At 47.1% G+C, this 21,844-nt stretch overlaps 1 protein-coding gene across 9 annotated transcripts in view; it reads right to left on the reverse strand.

The window, feature by feature from the left end:
• Positions 1–21,844, reverse strand: part of CHD5 (chromodomain helicase DNA binding protein 5) — a 409,378-nt gene that overhangs the window by 119,298 nt on the left and 268,236 nt on the right. For all 9 annotated transcript variants that reach the window (XM_082273263.1, XM_082273262.1, XM_082273261.1 and 6 more), the window contains exons 14-15: positions 14,452–14,643; positions 263–463 (exon numbers count right to left, since the gene is read on the reverse strand). In XM_082273263.1, coding sequence (XP_082129389.1) covers positions 263–463; positions 14,452–14,643 — 393 coding nt within the window. The remainder of the gene's footprint in view (positions 1–262; positions 464–14,451; positions 14,644–21,844) is intronic.

The following is a 21,844-nucleotide window of genomic DNA, read 5'->3' on the forward strand; positions in this document are numbered from 1 at the left end:
GCCCCAGTGTGAACGGGGCCTAAGTATAACATGTTTGTTTTTAAAAAAAATTGTAATATGTGTTTATTATAACTTTAAATTTTCTGATGAGGGGTGGGTGGGGGTGTGCTGGTAGCGGAGTCAGAACTGCTGCTATTGGCAGGCTCTGTCTCTTTATCACCTTGTCGTCAATGGGCAGGGGACAGTGTGTACTTGAAAACAGGATCTCTACATGACATCATGCAAGGAAGCATTTCTATATTTAAATTCTTTATTTCCTTACTTTCATTCTGAACACTTTCTTCCCGCTTCTGATGGCGTTGTCCTCGAAGGAGAATTCATTTTCCCTAATTATGGCTCTGCTGTCCTTATCACCAGTGTACGTCACCACATAAAACTCCGGCGCCCACATTTCGAATTCTCGCTCCCAGTTGATGATGGTGGATAACGGAGCGCTCACAAGGTACGGACCTTTAGAGTGACCCTGAAAAGACACAAGTCAAGGCAAGAAATTGAGGTATATAATAATAACAGTAAGGATGGCGGTGATAAAATATTGTCTGAGGATAAAATCATGAGGCAGCAGTCAGACCAATCAGGTTATGTTGAAATTTAACATTTAAAGTAAGGAGTAAGAGTCCAGGGGTTCCAAGGCCCGCAATGTGACCACTGAATTGCAGCCCAGAGAGGGGTGCTAAAACTGTGTATCTCAGTCCTGTGATGTGCCTGATCACCAAACCTTGCTTGTGGTAAAATACAACATGCCTATATACAGGGCAAGGCCAGGTCACAGTATGAGCCCATCTGAGGTGCCAGGGTCTCTCCCCACCAAGGGGGTCCTATAAAACCTAGTCACCAAGAATTGTGTGTACTTTGTTTTAATACTACTGTGGCACTTGAAGCATGTTCGATTTGCTCCAACGTACAATTCGTATGGCTGAATTTGCATTGCATGTGATTTGCACAGCAGTGCGGTGCGAATCACATGTGATGTCTTCCATCACACCAATGTGAACCAAGCCTGAGTCTCGGTTCACACTGAGGGCGGGTTTGAAGCCGTGTGGGTTCAGCTTCATTTTCAGTCTGACTTTGGGGGTGATTTCACAGACATCCGTGAGGGTTCCTGCACAGATGTCAATTGACATCGCCCCCCCGAAGTCGCCAAAAGTAGAACAGAAACTACTTTTGGGAATTAATGCTGCGCCACAAAGTCGGTGTCACACTGATTCGGACGGTGTCATTGCCGGGCAATTTGCTCTGATTTCACATGTCAAATCGGACCAATGTGAACATGGGCTCAACTGAAGTTCAGGGCTTAAGTGTTCTTCCTGTGAGCCGTGTCCCTGCCTGATCATGTGCCTTGTTTCTAAACCCATGCCTGATCGTGTGCCTTTTTTCTGATCTCATGCCTGATCCTGCTCCTTGTTTCTGATCCCATGCCTGATCCTGTGCCTTGTTTCTGATCCCATGCTTGATCATGTGCCTTGTTTCTGATCCCATGCCTGATCCTATGCCTTGTTTCTGATCCCATGCTTGATCCTGTGCTTTTTTTCTGATCCTGCGCCTTGTTTCTGATCCCATGCTTGATCCTGTGCCTTTTTTCTGATCCTGCGCCTTGTTTCTGATCCCGTGCTTGATCCTGCACCTTGTTTCTGATCCTGCGTCTTGTTTCTGATCCCATGCCTGACCCTGTGCCTTGTTTCTGATCCAAATACCTGATCCTGTGCCTTGTTTCTGATCCCATACCTGATCCTGTGCCCTGTTTCTGATCCCATACCTGATCCTGTGCCTTGTTTCTGATCCCATACCTTGTTTCTGGTCCCATGCCTGATCCTGTGCCTTGTTTCTGATCCCATGCCTGATCCTGAGCCTTGTTTCTGATCCCATGCTTGATCCTGCGCCTTGTTTCTGATCCCATGCTTGATCCTGCGCCTTGTTTCTGATACCATGCTTGATCCTGTGCCTTGTTTCTGATCCCATGCTTGATCCTGCGCCATGTTTCTGATCCTGCGCCTTTTTTCTGATCCCATGCTTGACCTTGTGCCTTGTTCTGATCCCATGCCTGACCCTGTGCCTTGTTTCTGATCCAAGTACCTGATCCTGTGCCTTGTTTCTGTTCCCATGCCTGATCCTGTGCCTTGTTCCTCATCCCATGCCTGATCCTGAGCCTTGTTTCTGATCCCATGCCTGACCCTGTGCCTTGTTTCTGATCCCATACCTGATCCTGTGCCTTGTTTCTGATCCCATGCCTGATCCTGTGCCTTGTTCCTCATCCCATGCCTGATCCTGAGCCTTGTTTCTGATCCCATACCTGATCCAGTGCCCTGTTACTGATCCCATACCTGATCATGTGCCTTGTTTCAGATCTCATACCTAACCCAGTGCCTTGTATCTGATCCCATGCCTGATCCTGTGCCTTGTTTCTGATCCCATGCCTGATCTGTGCCTTGTTTCTGATCTCATACTTAATCCTGTGCCTTGTTTCTGATCCTATGCCTAATCCAGTGCCTTGTTCCTGATCTCATGCCTGATCCTTAGCCTTGTTTCTGATCCCATACCTGATCCTATGCCTTGTTTCTGATCCCATACCTGATCCTATGCCTTGTTTCTGATCCCATGCCTGACCCTGTACTTTACCTCGTTTCTGATCCCATATCTGATCCTGTGCCTTGTTTCTGATCCCATACCCGATCCTGTGCCTTGTTTCTGATCCCATGCCTGATCCTGTACCCTGTTTCTGATGCCATGCCTGATAAAGTATATAATAAAAAAGCTGCGCTAAATGAAATTCCAAACGTGAAGTTTTTAGAAAAGGTCCTTATAAAGTCCCATACATCAGTAGATAAGGTGAAAAATGTGAATAAAGTCCAAAATATGTCCAGGGAATGACTCCTCTGAAATAGAATGGGTTATATACTGCTTACCAAAGATAGCAGATATGTTCGCCAGGTAAAGAATGATGATGCTCCAAATTAAAGGCAAATCCTCAAAACACCCCTCAGGACGATATCCAGAGTCACAGGCGTTACATCAAACTCCACAGGCTCCAGAAAGGATATTAAAGTATCGCAGATATCAATCAGGACACGAAATACAGCTCATACTGGTGCCCATACTGATGCCTGATAAAGTGCCTTGTTTCTGATCCCATACCTGGTCCTGTGCCTTGTTTCTGATCCCATACCTGGTCCTGTGCCTTGTTTCTGATCCCATACCTGGTCCTGTGCCTTGTTTCTGATCCCATACCTGATCCCGTGCCTTGTTTCTGATCCCATACCTGATCCGAGCCTTGTTTCTGATCCCATACCTGATCCTGTGCCTTGTTTCTGATCCCATACCTGATCCCGTGCCTTGTTTCTGATCCCATACCCGATCCTGTGCCTTGTTTCTGATCCCATGCCTGATCTTGTACCTTGTTCCTGATCCCATACCCGATCCTGTGCCTTGTTTCTGATCCCATACCTGATCATGTGCCTTGTTTCTGATACCATGCCTGATCATGTGCCTTGTTTCTGATCCCATACCTGATCATGTGCCTTGTTTCTGATACCATGCCTGATCATGTGCCTTGTTTCTGATCCCATACCTGATCCTGTGCATTGTTTCCGATCCCATACCTGCTCCTTGTTCCTGTGACCTGCTCCCAGTACCCCGCAATCAGTACTTCATGCCCTGCTCTGCTCCCCTTTGTTTCCTGTCTCGGTCCTGACCTTGCCCTGCTCATGTGTGCTCCCTCTATTTGTACATGGTTAGTTAGGTTGTCTTTGGGTTGCTGCACTATCATGTTTATTTTGTCACTTTACATTGTTTATAGTTTACTGGTGTTGGGAGAGGGATATTTATTTTAATAAACTTAAAGTGTTACTAAACCCAGAAGCCTGCAGTCACTATATCTGCTCTCCCACTGTACACAGAACCTAGAAATGCAATAGTTTAACTAAATATAAACTGCTAAATACCATTTCTCATCAGCAGTATATAGCAGTCTTGAGACTTCTATCAGTGTCTGGGTAAAGCTTGTAGGAGGAGTTTTTATTCTCCTCTGACTGTCCTATCAGGATGCAGGACCCCTGACCCTCTGTCTGGACAGTGCTGATTGGCCCTGTGCTGATCACAAGCACCCTCCCAATTAAAAAAAAAAAAAAAAAAAACTCTCTAGCAATACACATTAAGCTGAGCATGTGCAGAGTGCCCCCTGGCTCAATATTATCAGGACATTTATTGGGGACAGTGGAAAAAGGGGACGATCAGAGAAAACAGGATTACACAGCCTTTTTATACAATGCAGAGGATTAATCCCTTAGTTCCACAGTGAGTAGAACAAGCATCCTTTACTGCATATACACACTGATTTTACTGTTGTGGGTTTAGTAACACTTTAATTCACCCTTATTCAGCCTGGTTCCTGATTTCTTAAGGTACAGCCCACTGATCTGGTCATCTGATACCTGCATTCGGTACCCCTTACAGTAGCATTTTCTAATATCTCCGTTTAAATATTTAAAAGCAGGCACTTGCAAGCACAGATAAAAAACAAGCATCAAAATTATGCTTGTCTCTGGTCCACCTGCATGCATGATGATGTCACCACTATTGCTCCTCCCTACGCACTTCGTCCACATTAACGTCTTCTTTGCCAAATATAGTCAGGCTTTATTTCCCTTTGTTTTCACCTGGAGATTCTGCCAGTAACACACTCCCTGTCCCAGGTTGACAATACTTGCTTGCCATATGGTTTTTATGGATGAGCAGCATTGTACCCAGGTACAGTAAAGATATTAGTACTACAGAAAACCCCCCTACTTCCATCTCCTTGTCTCCATAACAAAGTGCATGAGATATTCTGTAGTCCAAGAAAATGAACTAAAGTTGCTTGAAAAAACATTTCACAGAGCACAGTACAGCGCTAGACATCTGGCAGGATCGACAGGTATTTTAGTGGTATGATTTCCAGTACCTGGATGAAGAGCTGCAGCCAGCAGGAATCCTGAGTGGTCTGTTTCCTGCAGGCTGTACAGACACGATTGAGCCAGCTTAAGAATATCCTCCCGGTGATACCTGCTCCAAGGATTGGCTTCTGGAGAGAGTGGCTTTAACCCATTGCAGTCTGGTAAGTGGCAGTGGTGCTGGGAGAGGTCCTCTGTGTATATACTCCCTCCTTTTCACTTAAGGCTTTATCTATCTGGTAAGCATTTGGTGCATAGGGGTGTTGGTGCTCTGTCTGGGGACTCTGGTGATGGTGTGCACCTCTTAGGGTGACTTTCAAGCAATAACAGTATTATGCTATGGAGTCTATTTTTCCCACATATGACTAACCATTGACTGATGTGAGGCGAACGAACCTGAGCACTTTCATCTGAGGCTGGTCGACTCAATTCCATCTGTGTTTGAGGGTGAACCCTATCTTGCTTTGGAGTGATCTTTAGAGTTATTGGCTCCGAGGACCGGATGATGGACTGTTTGGCTTGAACCTACTAAAATCTGGTAAGAGGCAGTGGTGTCGGGAGAGGTCTCTGTGTGTCACTTCCATTCCTTACTTATCACAAAATATTTACCATCTGGTAAGCATTTGGGACTTAAGGGTGCTGGTGCTTTCTACTATCAGCCTTCTGGTGACGGTGTGCACTCCTCAGGGTGATCCAATAATATTTAACAGTATTATGCTATGGAGTTTCAATTTTTCTTCCATATATGACTATCACCTGTGGATGTGAGGAATATCTGAACATATCGATTGGAGGCTGGGTGAACTGATCTGATTTGAGTTTTTGGGCGAACTCTATTCCGCTTTCTGGTAAGGAGATATGAACTTTGGTTTATTCATCTGACACTGGAATTTTGAAATTTGGACTGTGCCTGCCATTTGGATACAGACTTGTTATCATTGTGGACTATCATTATTGTGCTTTATCTGATGATCAGTTGTCGATTCAGTACTTATTAGCGCAACTTAGCCCTTTACATAGGTATTTTAGTGTATTTATTGAACAGATATTACAAAACAATTTCAATGGTATATTAAACAGACCTAAAAGGTTTGCATACACATTAAGTTGGAACTAAACTGCATCAGAGCACCATAAACTGAAAACACTATTGAATTACATTTTTAATATTTAAAATAATTTATTTTTATGGGTGAATGCTTTGAAAAACACCCCCTAGCATTTCTAGCTGTAGCCATCTTAAGTAAGGGCAGGTGATTCATGTAGCATTGGCTTCCTAGAATCCATCTGCCCTTAGGTCAAGCATGCAGGACAGAGGGTATGCTTAGCTAAGAAAGTCCCCCAACCCCCCCCCCTCCCCCAAGAGATTAAAGAAAAAAAAATACCATGAACACTCCTGGGATGTATAACATAATTTTGGCCTAGGCCTGAACCAGGAAGTAACTGAAGAAATGTAAAAAAACAAATATAATATATCTTCATGTTTATTTACTAATACTGGCAGCGTAAGGATTTAAAACATTGTTAATGCTGAATGAGTGCATTTAGTTCCACTTTAAGTTGTTGACAGTAATTTTTTTTTTTTTGCAGAACAGAAAGGAAGAGCCTGGAAAACATGAAAATGAGCTAAGGGCTCCCCCTGCAGGCTGTATATGAAAATACAAAATAATAATATGCAATATTTGTGTCGTGTCCATAGAAAAAAAAAAAAACTATGTATGAAAAAATGTATGAAACCACTAAGTATACCATTTAACATAACATCTGTGTAATAAAAATCTAAAATTAATGAAAGTAATTGTCTATGCTTCCTCTGCTCAGCAATGTGTTCTGTAGAGCTTTACTACAATATTCATGCCATAGAATGTCCCCAAAGTAACCTGTCCCAGCATTGAAGGTTTTAGGAAACGCCATCTGGCGTAGTTCTATATTCCTTTGTCATAAATAACAGAGCGCACATCTGCTGCAAGCGGAATGGTCACACTTGGGAATGACTGAATAATTCCTGTCTATCCTACCATTCATCAGGAGCTATCATCAAAGTGTGAGAATGTACCCATCTTGGAAAATAAACTTTGCAGATTTGATTCTTACTGTGCCACCACATCATTTATCAAGTGGTAAAAAAAAAACGGAATTTTTGTAAAATCTTACCTGTAAAATTCCTTTCTCTGAGTCCTCCGACAGTCGCCGCCTCTTCATATTCGTCACATATGGGGTATTAGACTTTGCTCCGAAGGAGTAGCTAGGCAACAGAATATGTTAACAATAAAGCTTTTAACATATCCCACCCTCAAGGGGTGGTCCCCTCAGTCAATACCCTCCTACTTCCTGCAACCATATCTCAGTTTTAGTGGAATAGCAGTAGAGTATACAATCAAACCCCAAAAGAGGGGCGGGGGCGGCGACTGTCGGAGGACTCAGAGAAAGGAATTTTACAGGTAAGATTTTACAAAAATTCCGTTTTCTCTTACGTCCTCCGACAGTCGCCGCCTCTTCATATTCGTCACATATGGGGACGTCCCAAAGCAGTGCAAACATGAGGGGTGGGAAACGCATCCGCGCCGAAAGGCAACGCAGTCTCCGCATCAAAGAAGGAACCTTACCAAAGGTAGGAAACCAGCTGGGCAACAGCAAAAAACAAGTGCTCAACAGGAGCAACAACCCAGGAAAAGACAAAAAACCAGGGGATACAAAACTTATCCCAACAGCCAGGAGTCCCCAACAAGGGACCCTAGGGAACAGCCGCACTAAGAACCTTGCGGCCAAAGGAAACATCCGCCGATGCCTGAACATCTACTTTGTAGAATTTTGTGAAAGTGTGCACGGTCGACCAAGTCGCCGCCTTACACACCTGGGCTATAGAAGCCCCATGACGACAGGCCCAAGACGTACTCAGAGATCTAGTAGAGTGCGCCTTCACAGGCACAGGGGGAACCTTCCCCTGCAAAGCATAGGCCTGTTCAATGGTCTGCCTGATCCATTTGGCGATGGTAGAGGCCGAAGCCGCCATGCCCTTCCGAGGACCCTCTGGAAGAACAAACAAGGAGTCCGTCTTTCGAAAAGACTAATCGCCCGAACAACATCCAGAGAGTGCAATCTCACCTCCTTTGGATGTTTAGGCTTCGTGCACAACGAAGGCAAGACAATATCCTCATTAAGATGGAATTCCGAAACTCGTTTCGGAAGAAAAGAAGGATTAGGTCGCAAGACCACCTTATCCAAAAGAATAACCAGGTACGGAGACTTGCAGGACAAAGCCGCCAGCTCCGACACTCTGCGAGCCGAAGTGATCGCCACCAAAAAGGCGACCTTTTTGGACAACATAGACAACGAGATCTCCCTGATCTGTTCAAAAGGAGCACGTTGTAACACAGATAGAACGAGATTCAAGTCCCAAGGGGGCAGAGGATCCCGCCTCGGGGGAACCAGATGCCGCACACCCTGAACAAAGGTGCCAACCAATGGGTTGGAAGCCACGGGACGTTGAAACAGAACGGCCAGAGCAGACACCTGACCCTTTATCGTAGCCAGCGCCAAACGCTGATCAACACCCGTTTGAAGGAAAGACAACACACGGGACACCGAGTACGTGCGGGGTGAAAACCCCCTGGACTCACACCAGGCAAAATAGGCCTTCCAAGTACGGTAATAAACCTTCCCCGAGGAAGACTTCCTCGCGTTGATTAAAGTATGAACGACCTCCGGAGAGAGACCCCTCTCCTTCAGGACCTCGGTCTCAACAGCCAGGCCGTCAAAGCCAGCGACTGCAAAGCAGGATGGTATATCGGTCCTTGAGAAAGTAGATCGTCTCGAAGAGGCAGACGCCACGGGCGTCGACCGCCAGATTCACGAGGTCTGCGTACCAGGATCGGCGAGGCCAGTCCGGTGCCACAAGAATCACCGTGTTGCGTTCCGAGTGTAACCTGCGAAGGAACCTGGACAGCAACTGAATCGGTGGAAACGCGTACATCAGCCTGTACTGATGCCACGGGGCCACTAACGCGTCCGACGCGTCTGCCCGAGGGTCGCGCGTCCTTGCCACGAACCTCATCACCTTGTTGTTGAGACGAGACGCGAACAGGTCCACATCTGGAAGACCCCACTTCGCGCACAACATCTGGAAGACAGCCGGATGGAGAGACCATTGCCCTGATCCAGGGTCTGGCGACTCAGATAGTCCGCCTGCCAGTTCTCCACACCCGGAATGTGAACCGCCGTTATCGCCGGGACATGAGTCTCGGCCCAAGACAGAATGTCGGCCACTTCTCGAGCCGCTCGGGCACTCCTGGTGCCCCCTTGGTGGTTGATGTAGGCCACCGCCGTGGCATTGTCCGTCTGCACCCGAACCGGGCAACCCTGCAGCCGGTCCGTCCAGCGATGAAGACAGAGAATTATCGCACGCAATTCCAGAATGTTGATCGGAAGGGAAGACTCCCCCTCCGACCAAGTCCCCTGAGCGGACAGAACGCCCAGAACACCACCCCAGCCCGACAGGCTGGCATCCGTGGTGATCACCGTCCACGAGATCGGACGAAACGACTTGCCCCCGGACACCAACGGGGACTGGAGCCACCACAGAAGGTTTTCCCTGGTGCGAAGACTCAACGAGATTTGAAGATCCAGAGATTGAGGTCGCCCGTCCCACCTGGACAGGATCTCCGCCTGGAGACCCCGCGTGTGAAACTGGGCGAAAGGAATCGCCTCGAAGGCCGAGACCATCAATCCCAGACATCTCATACACGTCCGCAGAGACGAGTTCGGAACGTCCCTGAGGGACCTGACTTCCTCCCGGAGAGTCCTGAATTTGTCTTCCGGCAGGAAGACCTTCGCCTGCACCGAGTCCAGTATCATTCCCAGATAGGGGAGACGAACCGACGGACTCAGTGTCGACTTTGGAAAATTTATCGTCCAACCAAACTCCTGCAGAGTTTGCATCGTGACAGACAGGTCCTCCTCCAGACCCTGGCTGGTCGCAGACCGAACCAGAATGTCGTCCAGATACCCCAGGACAGAAACGCCCTGGGCCCTCAATAATGCCAGAACCGGTGCAAGCACCTTGGTGAAGACCCGCGGAGCCGAGGCGAGACCAAAGGGCAACGCCACGAACTGGTAGTGATCCTCCGCAATGGCAAATCGAAGGTACCTCTGATGACCCTCGAATATGGGGATGTGAAGGTACGCATCCTTCAAATCGATGGAGGCCATGAATTCCCCCGGAACCAGGGCAGCCACCACCGACCGCAGGGATTCCATGCGGAACTTGCGAACCCGCACAGAGCGGTTCAGAGCCTTCAAGTCCAGAATCGGACGAACCTTGCCCTCCTTTCTGGGCACGGTGAACAGATTGGAATAAAACCCCCGAAACCTGTCCCGATGAGGCACCGGAACCACCACTCCCTGAGCCCTCAGGTCCCGCACCGCCAGGTGCAGGTCCCGCAAGCGCTCTGGAGACAGTTGAAGATTTGAGGGAAAAAATCTGCTCTCCGGCCGAGAGAGAAACTCGATCTTGTAACCAGATAGAACGATTTCCAGAACCCATCTGTCCCGCACACGGGCCAACCAGGGCTGAAGAAAACCGAGCAAGCGTCCCCCCACCCCAAAACTGGGTGAGGGCGCCCCTTCAGGCCGAACTGTTATGGGCTGCAGGTCCGGATTGGCCGGACTTCTGTTTACCAGACCAGGGCTTCTTCTGAGAGCCTTGACCTTTGAACGGTTTGCCCTTGTAGTGCGGCCGAAAGGCACGAAAGGACCCCTGAGGGGGCCGAAAATTAGCATGCTTCTTCCCAGAAGCCCCCTTAGCCTTGGGGAAATGGGGCAAGAGAGTGCTCTTACCCCTGGTGATCCCCTTAATCAACACATCCAGGGACTCCCCAAAAAGGCGAGACCCATCATAAGGCAGATTGGCTAAGGTCTTACGTGAAGATTGGTCCACCGACCAACATTTTAACCAAACCAGGCGGCGAGACAACACCGCCACGCTGTGCACACGTGCAGCCAACGGAATCAGGTCCAGGTCCGCATCACACAGATACATGACACCCTGGTGGATCTGATCCACCATATCCAGGGTCGCCGGCGAGGCCGAATCGGCCACTAGGACGCGCCTAAGTATCTGCGTCCAACTTGCGATCGCCTGGGCCGCCATGAGAGAAGCAAACAGAGCCTTAAGCATAGAACCCGTAACAGAATAAGTATGACGGGCAAGAGACTCCAGTCTCCTATCCATGGCATCACGGAAAACAGGGGAACCCTCTGCAGGAATCGCAGTGGCTTTGTTCAAAACCGCAATTGCATGATCCACTGGTGGAGGCACACACCACCTTTCATCAGTGGCAGGCGAAAAAGGATAACGCAGCTTGAATTTACTTGGTACCGCAAAAGGTTTGCGCAGATCGCGCCATTGATCCTTAACAGCGCGCTGAAAATCAGCATTGCAGGGAAAAACCTGCGGCGTCCTGCGTTTCCTCTGCGTCCCATAAGCCGCCAAGGCAGCGGGGGGACACACTTCGTCCTGCAAACGCAGCGTTTGCTTAATGGAAGCAATCAACTCATCCATGATTGCAAGCTCTTCAGGCGAGCCAGGGGGAGAATTATCAACCCCCTCAACTTCAGCCTCCACCTCAGACCCCACTAGATCAAGAGAGGAGCGGGACCCCGATAAGGAGGCCCCTGCCATAACAGCCCCATCACCTTCACCCTCAGAATCAGAGGAAAGAGCAACTCTGGGCCTTTTAGTAGATTGAGCAGCCACCAGCATTTGCACCTGAGCAGCAAGGCCAGCCACAATAGTGGCTAAATCCCCCCCTGGGGGGGAAACAGCGGTCCCCTGGCTTTCCACCAATACTGTAGGAAATTTGCCCTCCTGAGAATCCATTGCCCCTGTAATGCCAGACAACCAAGGGTTAACTGCCCCTTTTAAGCAAGCGCGGCAAGCGCAGCCCACCGCACCACACTCAAGCACAATGAGACCCCCACAGGGAATATACAGACTGAATACAGGCAATGGATAGCAAGAACAGAAGGATAAAACCTGAGGAGACCCTCGCCGCTGCTGCTGCCTCGATCGGTGTTCCTGGAAAGAGGAAGTGATGCTGCCAGGGCGCTCTATGTAAGCCTATGGAGGCTACAAGAAAATGGCCGCCATGCATGTAAACCATGCGGCCGGAGCGGGTGCAGGCAAAATGGCGTTGTTTGGCGCCGAAACCGCCGCTCCACAGTGCATTAAAACACACATTACATTCCAATATCAGAATACATGTCAGATCGCCGCAGCGATCGCTGTATATGCCCAAACATGCCAAAAAAAACATGCCCCACAGCACACAGCTTCTCACACTGACCAGTCTGACACACACAGTGTCATACAGCTCCCCCCCCCCCTTGCAGCCCACAGCATGCAGCCGAGAGATAGGGAGACAAGCAGTGTGAATAGAGGCAGGTTACACAGTCCCAGACTGACACCCCCCCAGACAGACAGGTCCCCACATAAATACACTTACCTCACATGGCGTGGGGGACCCGCACAGGCGAACAAGCCGCTGCACATGAGGCAGGGAGAGTCGCAAGTCAAGACGCACAAAATGGGGGTTAAGAAACCGCACAGCGTCCAGTGAGGTAGCCACCTCACCAATCATCCCTGCACCGAACAGGGATGGGTCGTTCACTGTGCCAGGAGCGTTACCTGGCTGAACGCTCGATGGCAGACTGGGAAGCCACTGACCCACGACCTGCGACCAGGGGGATCAGCCCGAGACCCAGTCCGCATGATCCTCTTCATCCGAAGAACCAACTAACGCTGACAAAATAACAGCTAAATAAAGGTAGAGAGAAAAACTCAAACAAAATATTAAAAGGAAGAAAGAGTCTGGGACAGAAAGTCCCAGCACAGAGAGAGCCAGCCACTCCTGACAAGCTAGACATTAAAACTGAGATATAGTTGCAGGAAGTAGGAGGGTATTGACTGAGGGGACCACCCCTTGAGGGTGGGATATGTTAAAAGCTTTATTGTTAACATATTCTGTTGCCTAGCTACTCCTTCGGAGCAAAGTCTAATACCCCATATGTGACGAATATGAAGAGGCGGCGACTGTCGGAGGACGTAAGAGAAACAGAATTTTTGTAAAATCTTACCGTAAAATTCCTTTCTCTGAGTTTTCCGACAGTCGCCGCCCACTCATACAGTCTTCACCAATGGGTATTGACTTCCTCTCCACAGGAGTAGCTAGGAAGTCAATACCCATTGGTGAAGACTGTATGAGTGGGCGGCGACTGTCGGAGGACGCAAGATAAAACTGAATTTTTGTAAAATCTTACCATAAAATTCCTTTCTCTGAGTCCTCCGACAGTCGCCGCCCACTCATACAGTCTTCACCAATGGGTATTGACTTCCTAGCTACTCCTGTGGAGAGGAAGTTAATACCCATTGGTGAAGACTGTATGAGTGGGCGGCGACTGTCGGAGGACGTAAGAGAAACAAAGCTTAAGGGAAATATGTATAATATTATCTCATTAAAGACCACTAAGACCACAGCAATAGGGGCAAAGTATGGTAGGTACAGAAACCAACCAGAACCCGTCCTTCCCACTGGCATCAAAGCAAGATGGTGAACGCTTAATGGTCACTATGGGTTCCTACACTTTTCACTCAACACTTTGCTCCTAGCAGAATTTAAACCTGTGGCACTGCCCCCTAGAGGGCTGCTGAGAATTACACCTTGCGGGTCCCCTGGGTTACCATTAGCAACCCATAGCAGGCAAAACGGCATTTAATGTCCTTGGCTCAAACAATAATAGTTGTTTTTGTATTTTTTTTGGAACTGGGATGGGAGAAGGGATGAGTGGGATACTCCAACTATGAACTATGCACAATCTTGAGGACAACTAACTGTAGATTGCGGCAAGGCCGCTGCTTCACCTTGCACTGAAGTGAAGATAGTTTAGAAAGTTCCTGTTTTAGTCATTCTCTTCAGGGTTCTAACTTGGCACCCCCTTTACTTCCACTGCCTGTGTGTGCTGACACCCGTCCACTGACTCTATCCACTGGAGCGGTCCCCTTCCTGGGCAGAACCCTTGGCTAGCTTCCCACGAACACTGTTTTTCCAGAGTTGCTCTGCCGTCTACTCCACCAGTCAAGCTTCACTGGACCTCTGGATTCAGCACCACACTCCTGGTCCACAAGGCCAACTCAGAGCTCTGGGCTGTGATTGTACATAGCCAATTAGCAGGTACTTGCTGACAGGCTCCAGTTGTGTATAATCACCAGCGGGTGCTGGCCTGGGGGTGTGCATGCAGGTGCCCAAAACCCGGAAGTAGGCAGCGATGTACGGTAAGTGGTTAATTTGGGCAACAAATCACAAAAACAGATGGAAAATGTACCAGAAATAACATTGTGGGTAAAAACATGTTTGCATATGGACACAGTTTCCCTGGATCCCAGAGAGGTCTACAGTAAAGTGGATAATAATAGGGGCATCTGGGGCTCTTGTCTTGTTTTTTGCAGCTCAGGAGTCATGTAACGGCTTACCTCTTTGTAGAGAGAATAGAGGAATACGATCGTCTGAACGGTCTTCCCTAGTCCCATCTCATCTGCGAGGATCGTGTCTGTTCCCTGGGCCCAGGAAAACCTCAGCCAGTTGAGTCCCTCCAGCTGGTATGGGTGTAAAGTGCCACCGGTGGCATTGATGTACCACGGCTGTTTGTCGAACTTCACTGTGGGCTGAAACAAAGAAACGTAACGTAATACAGAGCAGAAAAGCTTCCAATTGGGTAATTGTGTACTGATGGCCCTCCAGTATTTACCTGACTATTGGGCTTTTTTTAACCACTTCCCAACCAGCCGTCGCCTATATACGGCGACAGGTCGTCATGTTCAGGCGAATCGCCATACCTGTACTGCCCACTCGCCAGCAGGGAAGCCGATCCTTGGGGCTGGCGGCTGCAATTGCCTCTGGGCACCCGTAATCGGACCCCGTGGAGAGAGAACGACGTTCTGCTGTTGTAAACACAGCAGACTGTTGTTCTATCAGCTATCAACACAGAGTGCCTGTGATCCCCCTATTTAGGAACACAGGTCTCTGTGTTGATGTCACAAGCCCATCCCCATACAGTTAGAAAACACCCTCTAGGCATACATTTATTGAGCGCCCCTGGGTTAACCCCTTCCCTGCCAGTGTCATTATTACAGTGACAGTGAATATTTTTAGCACTGATTACTGTAGTAATGTCACTGGTCCCCCCCAAAAGTGTCAAAAATGTCAGTTAGGGGTCTGATCTGCCCGCCGCAAAGTCGCAGTCCCGCTAAAAATTGCAGATCGCCGCCATTACTAGTAAAAAAATAAATAAATAAAAATGACATACATCTTTCCCCTAGTTTGTAGACGCGATAACTTTTGCGCAAACCAATCAAAATACGCTTATTGGGATTTTATTTACCAAAAATATGTAGCAGAAAACAAATTGGCCTAAAATAATGAAAAAAATAAGATTTTTAATTTTTTTTTTTGAGAATGGTATATAGCAGAAAGAGGAAAACATTTTTTTTTTTTTTTCAGAATTGTTTTTTTTTTGTTTATAGCGCAAAAAAATAAAAACGCACAGGTGATCAAATGTCACCAAAAGAAAGCTCTATTTGTGAGAAAAAAGGAAATCAATTTTATTTGGGTACAGCGTTGCACGACTGCGCAATTGTCCTTTAAAATAACGCAGTGCCGAATCGCAAAAAAATGGTCTGGTCATTAAGGGGGAAAATCCTCTGGTCCAGAAGTGGTAAAGAGAAGCAGTCACCCATAGGCATCTGTAATAACCTCAACCTCTGGGCCATTGGCTGCTGTAGTAAAGCTCACTTCATCTACATCATTAACACATTTTTTTACATTTTTTTGCACATGTTAAATTTTCTTTTTTTTTTGCTAGAAATTACAGTAAACCTTCCAAAAAATTATATTTTTTTTCTGAAAGGAGAGACCCTGGAGAATAAAATGGTGCAGTTGCGATTTTCTATGTCATACCATATTTGCACAGTTACTTATCAAATACATATTTTCAGGAAAAAATAGACTAAATTTAATTTTAGTGCAAACAAACACAATGGGGTTGATTTACTAAAACTGGAGAGTGCAAAATCTGGTGTAGCTCTGCATAGAAACCAATCAGCCTCCAGTTTTTTTGTTGTAAAAGATTAATTGAACAAGCTGAAAGTGGAGTTCCACCCTAAATTGATACTTACCTCCATCTTTTCGCTCCGGGGTCACCCGAAAAACAAATGGATAATCGCAATTTTTTTTTTTTCTTTTTACTCACCTTGTAGAGAAAATATACTTACCTTAATTCCTTCTTCCTCCCCTCGGCGGCCACGGCGATTCGTCACTTCCTGGCTTTTGCAATGATTCCTGGGAGCTGAACGTCATCGCTCCCAGGAATCAATGCGCCTGCACCGGCCCCGACGTCAGTTCCGGGGCGCGCGTCATTCCCTTCTAAACAGCTTTTGGGCATGCCCAGAAGCTGTGGAGGGATGACGCGCGCGCCCCGGAAGTGACGGCGGGGCCGGTGCAGTGCATCGTGGGACCGAAGAAGAAGGAAGAGGACGCCGAAGAGGATCGCGCTGGCTTCAAGCTGCCCACACCTGAGATGGCAGCGCTGGAGAATACTTTTTCAAGGTAAGTATTTCTCCTAAAAGGTAAGTGCGACCCGGGACAGATCAGAGGCTAGCATTGTGGAATGTACTAGCCCTGACTGTCCCGGGGGTATTTTTATTAAAAAAAAGCTTTCCCAGGGTGGAACTCCGCTTGAAGTTAGAAGCTTGCCACGAAATGGAAGTGCAACACTGCTCCAGGTGAAAGCAATCCTCCCTCCGATGACTAGGTGCTGGTCCAGTCCGAGGTCTGACCACATGATCCAAGATAGAAGAGAAGGTGACTGCACTCCAGGATATAGAGGATGAAAGTATTTATTCCATAAAATCCATGAAATAACAGAAAAATAATCACGATACGCTCATGATACAGGCAGGCTAAAGATGAAGTTGAATGGCTACCATGTACAAATGTAACAGATTTTGCACTCTGTAGTTTTTGTAAATTAACCCCAATATCTTACCCAGTTTTTTGGTAAAATATAAAAGATTGGGTATTGTTCTAAATAAAGATACCAAACATGTCAAGTCTTAAAGTAAAACTATTTGCAAAAACTTTTTTTTTTTTAAATATTTGATAGAGCAAGGGAGGGTTATAACCCCTGTCAGATTTCTTTCACCATCTGTGTCCCATAGTGGAGATTTCCCTTCACTTCCTGTCCCATAAACAAACAGGAAGTGAAAGGAAATTGCTGCAAATTAACCACTTCCCACAAACCAACGTACCTGTATGTCGGCTCAGCGAAGTGGTTGTAGCGGGATGATCTGCAGCTGCAGGCATCACACCGGTACCAGTTTTTAGAGCCGGTGGTTGGCTTTTAGGGGATGACAACTGATACGGCTCAGCTGCCGCTCAGCCGCTATCCCAGCGAGCGGAAGGTGATGTTAGCCCTCCCCCTCCCATCGCCTTCCGCGGCTCTGCCCGGTACTCCCATCCCACCGGGAGACCGAGCAACCAGCCGGCATGTCCGCTGGCTGATTGGAGTCCCGAACAATGCCGGATTTGGCTTCAATCGGGTCTCTGATCCCGTAACCTGGAAGCGATGTCACTTCCAGTTTACTTGGCTGCCAATGGCGCCGATGTAAAAAAAAACTGTCAGTACTCAAAAATACAGATTTCGCCATTTTGAATACTTTGAAGTGCAGTGGAGGGGTGTGGGGTCTCGTTGCCTGAGGCAGAAGCACACATACTTCGAACGTGCGCACCTCCCACTCCACCTTCTACCGGGAAGTGAAGTTAGCGACTCTTCTCTGAGGGACACCACGTACCCGGAAGTGCGGGGAACCACCAGCACAGCCGGAACAAGTGGAGATTCCCCGGATCCTCACTACTTGTCCTCCCACTGGGGTGGATGAACCCTTTACATGCCGGTTTATCATGCCCATTTTCTGAGTTTGAATTTGTCTGTTGTGATTAAACGCATCTTTTATACTGCACTTAGATGGCGCTGCTCTCCTCTCTCTCTTGTGTGGGGTCTTTTAGACCCCCCGATCCCTCCATAAAGAGTACCTGTCACTGCCTATTACTGTCACATTCCCCCCCGATCCCTCCATAAAGAGTACCTGTCACTGCCTATTACTGTCACATTCCCCCGATCCCTCCATAAAGAGTACCTGTCACTGCTATTACTGTCACATTCCCCCCGATCCCTCCATAAAGAGTACCTGTCACTCCTATTACTGTCACATTCCCCCCCCCGATCCCTCCATAAAGAGTACCTGTCACTGCCTATTACTGTCACATTCCCCCCGATCTCTCCATAAAGAGTACCTGTCACTGCCTATTACTGTCACATTCCCCCCGATCCCTCCATAAAGAGTACCTGTCACTGCTATTACTGTCACATTCCCCCCCAATCCCTCCATAAAGAGTACCTGTCACTGCCTATTACTGTCACATTCCCCCGATCCCTCCATAAAGAGTACCTGTCACTGCCTATTACTGTCACATTCCCCCCGATCCCTCCATAAAGAGTACCTGTCACTGCCTATTACTGTCACATTCCCCCCGATCCCTCCATAAAGAGTACCTGTCACTGCCTATTACTGTCACATTCCCCCCGATCCCTCCATAAAGAGTACCTGTCACTGCTATTACTGTCACATTCCCCCCGATCCCTCCATAAAGAGTACCTGTCACTCCTATTACTGTCACATTCCCCCCGATCCCTCCATAAAGAGTACTTGTCACTGCTATTACTGTCACATTCCCCCCCGATCCCTCCATAAAGAGTACCTGTCACTGCTATTACTGTCACATTCCCCCCGATCCCTCCATAAAGAGTACCTGTCACTGCATATTACTGTCACAAGCAAGGTTTACATTCCTTGTTACAGCAAAAAAGTCATCAGATTTTTATTTTTAAAAACAGTGTTGAAAAAAAAATGTAATAAATAGGAAAAAAAAAAAAAAATTTTAGGCCCCGTTCACACTGGGGCGATCCGACTTCCCGGGGCGACCTCATAGGTCGCGGCGCGCTGCTCGCACCGCGACCTCGGAGCGGCCGGCACGGACTTCATAACATTGAAGTCAATGCAGGTCGCTCCAGGTCGTCCCAAAGAAGCTCCGGACCCTTTTTTTAAGTCGGAGCGACTTGTGTCGCTCCTATTAGAACGGGTCCACAGCTTCTCTATGGCAGGCAACCTACGGCGACCTGTCAGGCGACCAGGTCGCCTGACAGGTCGCCCCAGTGTGAACGGGGGCTAAAGCACCCCCGTCCCAGTGAGCTCGCGCATGAAAGAAATTGCATACATAAGTCGCACCCGCAAATGAAAACGGTGTTCAAATAACACATGTGAGGTATCACCACGATCGTCAGAGCAAGAGCAAGAATTCTAAAAAAAGACCTCCTCTGTAACTCTAAACTGGTAACCGCTAACAAATTTTAAAGCGTCGCCTATGGAGATTTTTAAGTACCGTAGTTGGTCTCCATACCACGAGTGTGAGCAATTTTAAACTGTAACATCTTAGGTATCTATTTAATTGAAGTGACATCATCTTTCACAGTAGACAAAACAATCGGGCTAACTTTACTGTTTAGTTCTTTTTAAATTCAGTGAAACTTCTTTTTTCCAAAAAAAAATGGTGTTTGAAAGACCGCTGTGCAAATACTGCATGACAAAAATATTGCAACGACCGCCATTTTATTCTCCAGAGTCTTTGCTAAAAAAAAAAAATATATATATATATATATAATGTTTGGGGGTTCTAAGTAATTTTCTAGCAAAAGATACTGATTTTAACTTGTAAGTGTCAGAAATAGGCCTGGTCCTTAAGTGGTTAAAGGAATTCCTTGGGGACCCCAAAGGTCACCAGAACTAGTGTCCCCATTTTACTTTCACTTTAAATAAAAATGGTAACTAGGACAAGCAGAGAGGGTTCTAATCCCTCCCAATTCCATACAAAACTAAAAAAAAGTTTTGCCTTTAGTTACACTTTAAAAAACCACACACACCTGTGGAATCGCAAAAACTATGGGAGAGATTTACTAAAATTGGTGCATACAGAATCTGGTGCAGCTCTGCATAGTAACCAATCAGCTTATAGGTTTTATTGTCAGTTTTTTTGAATAAGCTGAAGTTAGAAGCGGATTGGTTACCGTGCGCAGCTGCACCGGGTTCTTTAGTTTTAGTACATCTCCGCCTATGGAACCTAAAATTCTTTACAATCCTTTACAGGCTATCAGTGCAGAGGTAACTGTAAATGATGGCCCTAGAATTATTGCAACTTTTGCGTCGGTACCTCACACGTCTGGTGCAATTGAGGTTTACATACACCTGCATTGCCCAACGCTGTGCTTTTCACACTTGTGCTCATAAGTTTACACACCCTGGCAGAATTTATGATTTCTTGGCAATTTTTCAGAGAATATGAAAGATAACACAAAAACTTTTCTTTCACTCATGGTTAGTGTTTGGCTGAAGCCATTTATTATCAATCAACTGTGTTTACTCTTTTTATATCATAATGACAACAGAAACTCCCCAAATGACCCTGATCAAAAGTTTACACACCCCAGTTCCTAATACCGTGTATTGCCCCCTTTAACATCAATGACAGCTTGAAGTATTTTGTGGTGTTTGTGGATGAGGCTCTTTATCTTCTCAGATGGTAAAGCTTACCATTCTTCTTCCAGTTCCTGTAAATTCTTGGTCTGTCTTCTATGAACGGCACGTTTGGGATCTCCCCAGAGTGGCTCAATGATATTGAGGTCAGGCAGGGGAGGACTGGCAAGGGGGGCAGGGTGGCAATTGCCCCCCGGGCCACTCTGAAAAGTGGTAAAAACTGATAAAAAGGCCTCACTCAGGGCTGGATTAATGTAGGGGCCAGACACTGTATACAGCTGCAAGTCCAAAACCAGGTGGGCATGCATGGTAAGCTGATTCGATGGTTCAATGGGCCACTTGACTGGACTTGCCCCCCAGACCTAAGGCTGCCAGCCCTCCCCTGAGGTCAGGAGACTGAGATGGCCACTCCAGAACCTTCACTTTATTCTGCTGTAGCCAATGACAGGTGGACTTGGCCTTGTGTTTAGGATCATTGTCATGTTGGAATGTCCAAGTACGTCCCATGCGCAGCTTCCGTAATGATGACTGCAAAATTTCCTCCAGTATTTTTTATAACATACTGCATTCATCTTGCAATCAATTCTGACCAAATTTCCTGTGCCTTTGTAGCTCACATATCCCCAAAACATCAGCTATCCACCACCGTGTTTCACAGTAGGAATGGTGGACCTTTCATCATAGGCCTTGTTGATTCCAAATGTAGCGCTTATGGTTGTGGCCAAAAAAATACATTTTGGTCTCATCGCTCCAAATGACTTTGTGGCAGGAGGTTTGAGGGTTGTCTCTGTGCTGTTTGGCGTATTGTAAGCGGGATCCTTTGTGGCATTTGCGTAGTAATGGTTTTCTTCTGGTGACTCGTCCATGCAGCCATCTTTCTTCAAGTACAGCTCCAACATAAAAAACACAGCCTTGGTATACCATATACCTCAAAATAAAGAGGAAAACTCCAATGGCATAGTAACCAAATCTTTAATGGGTAAATACATAAAATTGGCAACTCACAAGTCCATCCAAATCAATGTGCTGTCACTACTGCACTGTTCTGTTTGAATATTGGAGGCTTGCCTGCTTCAGGGGGGGTTCCCATTGGATTGGTTCCATCTATCCCAGAGGAACCCATTGGATATCTTCACTACATGCTCATTTGACCCACCCTAATCGGGGGTCATGAGGTTCTGGTAAGCAGACACCCCTTCCATTTGGTGCACGCGGTGATCAT

This window comes from Pelophylax lessonae, assembly GCF_965119305.1.
Source record: "Pelophylax lessonae genome assembly, chromosome: 12".
Lineage (NCBI taxonomy): Eukaryota > Metazoa > Chordata > Amphibia > Anura > Ranidae > Pelophylax > Pelophylax lessonae.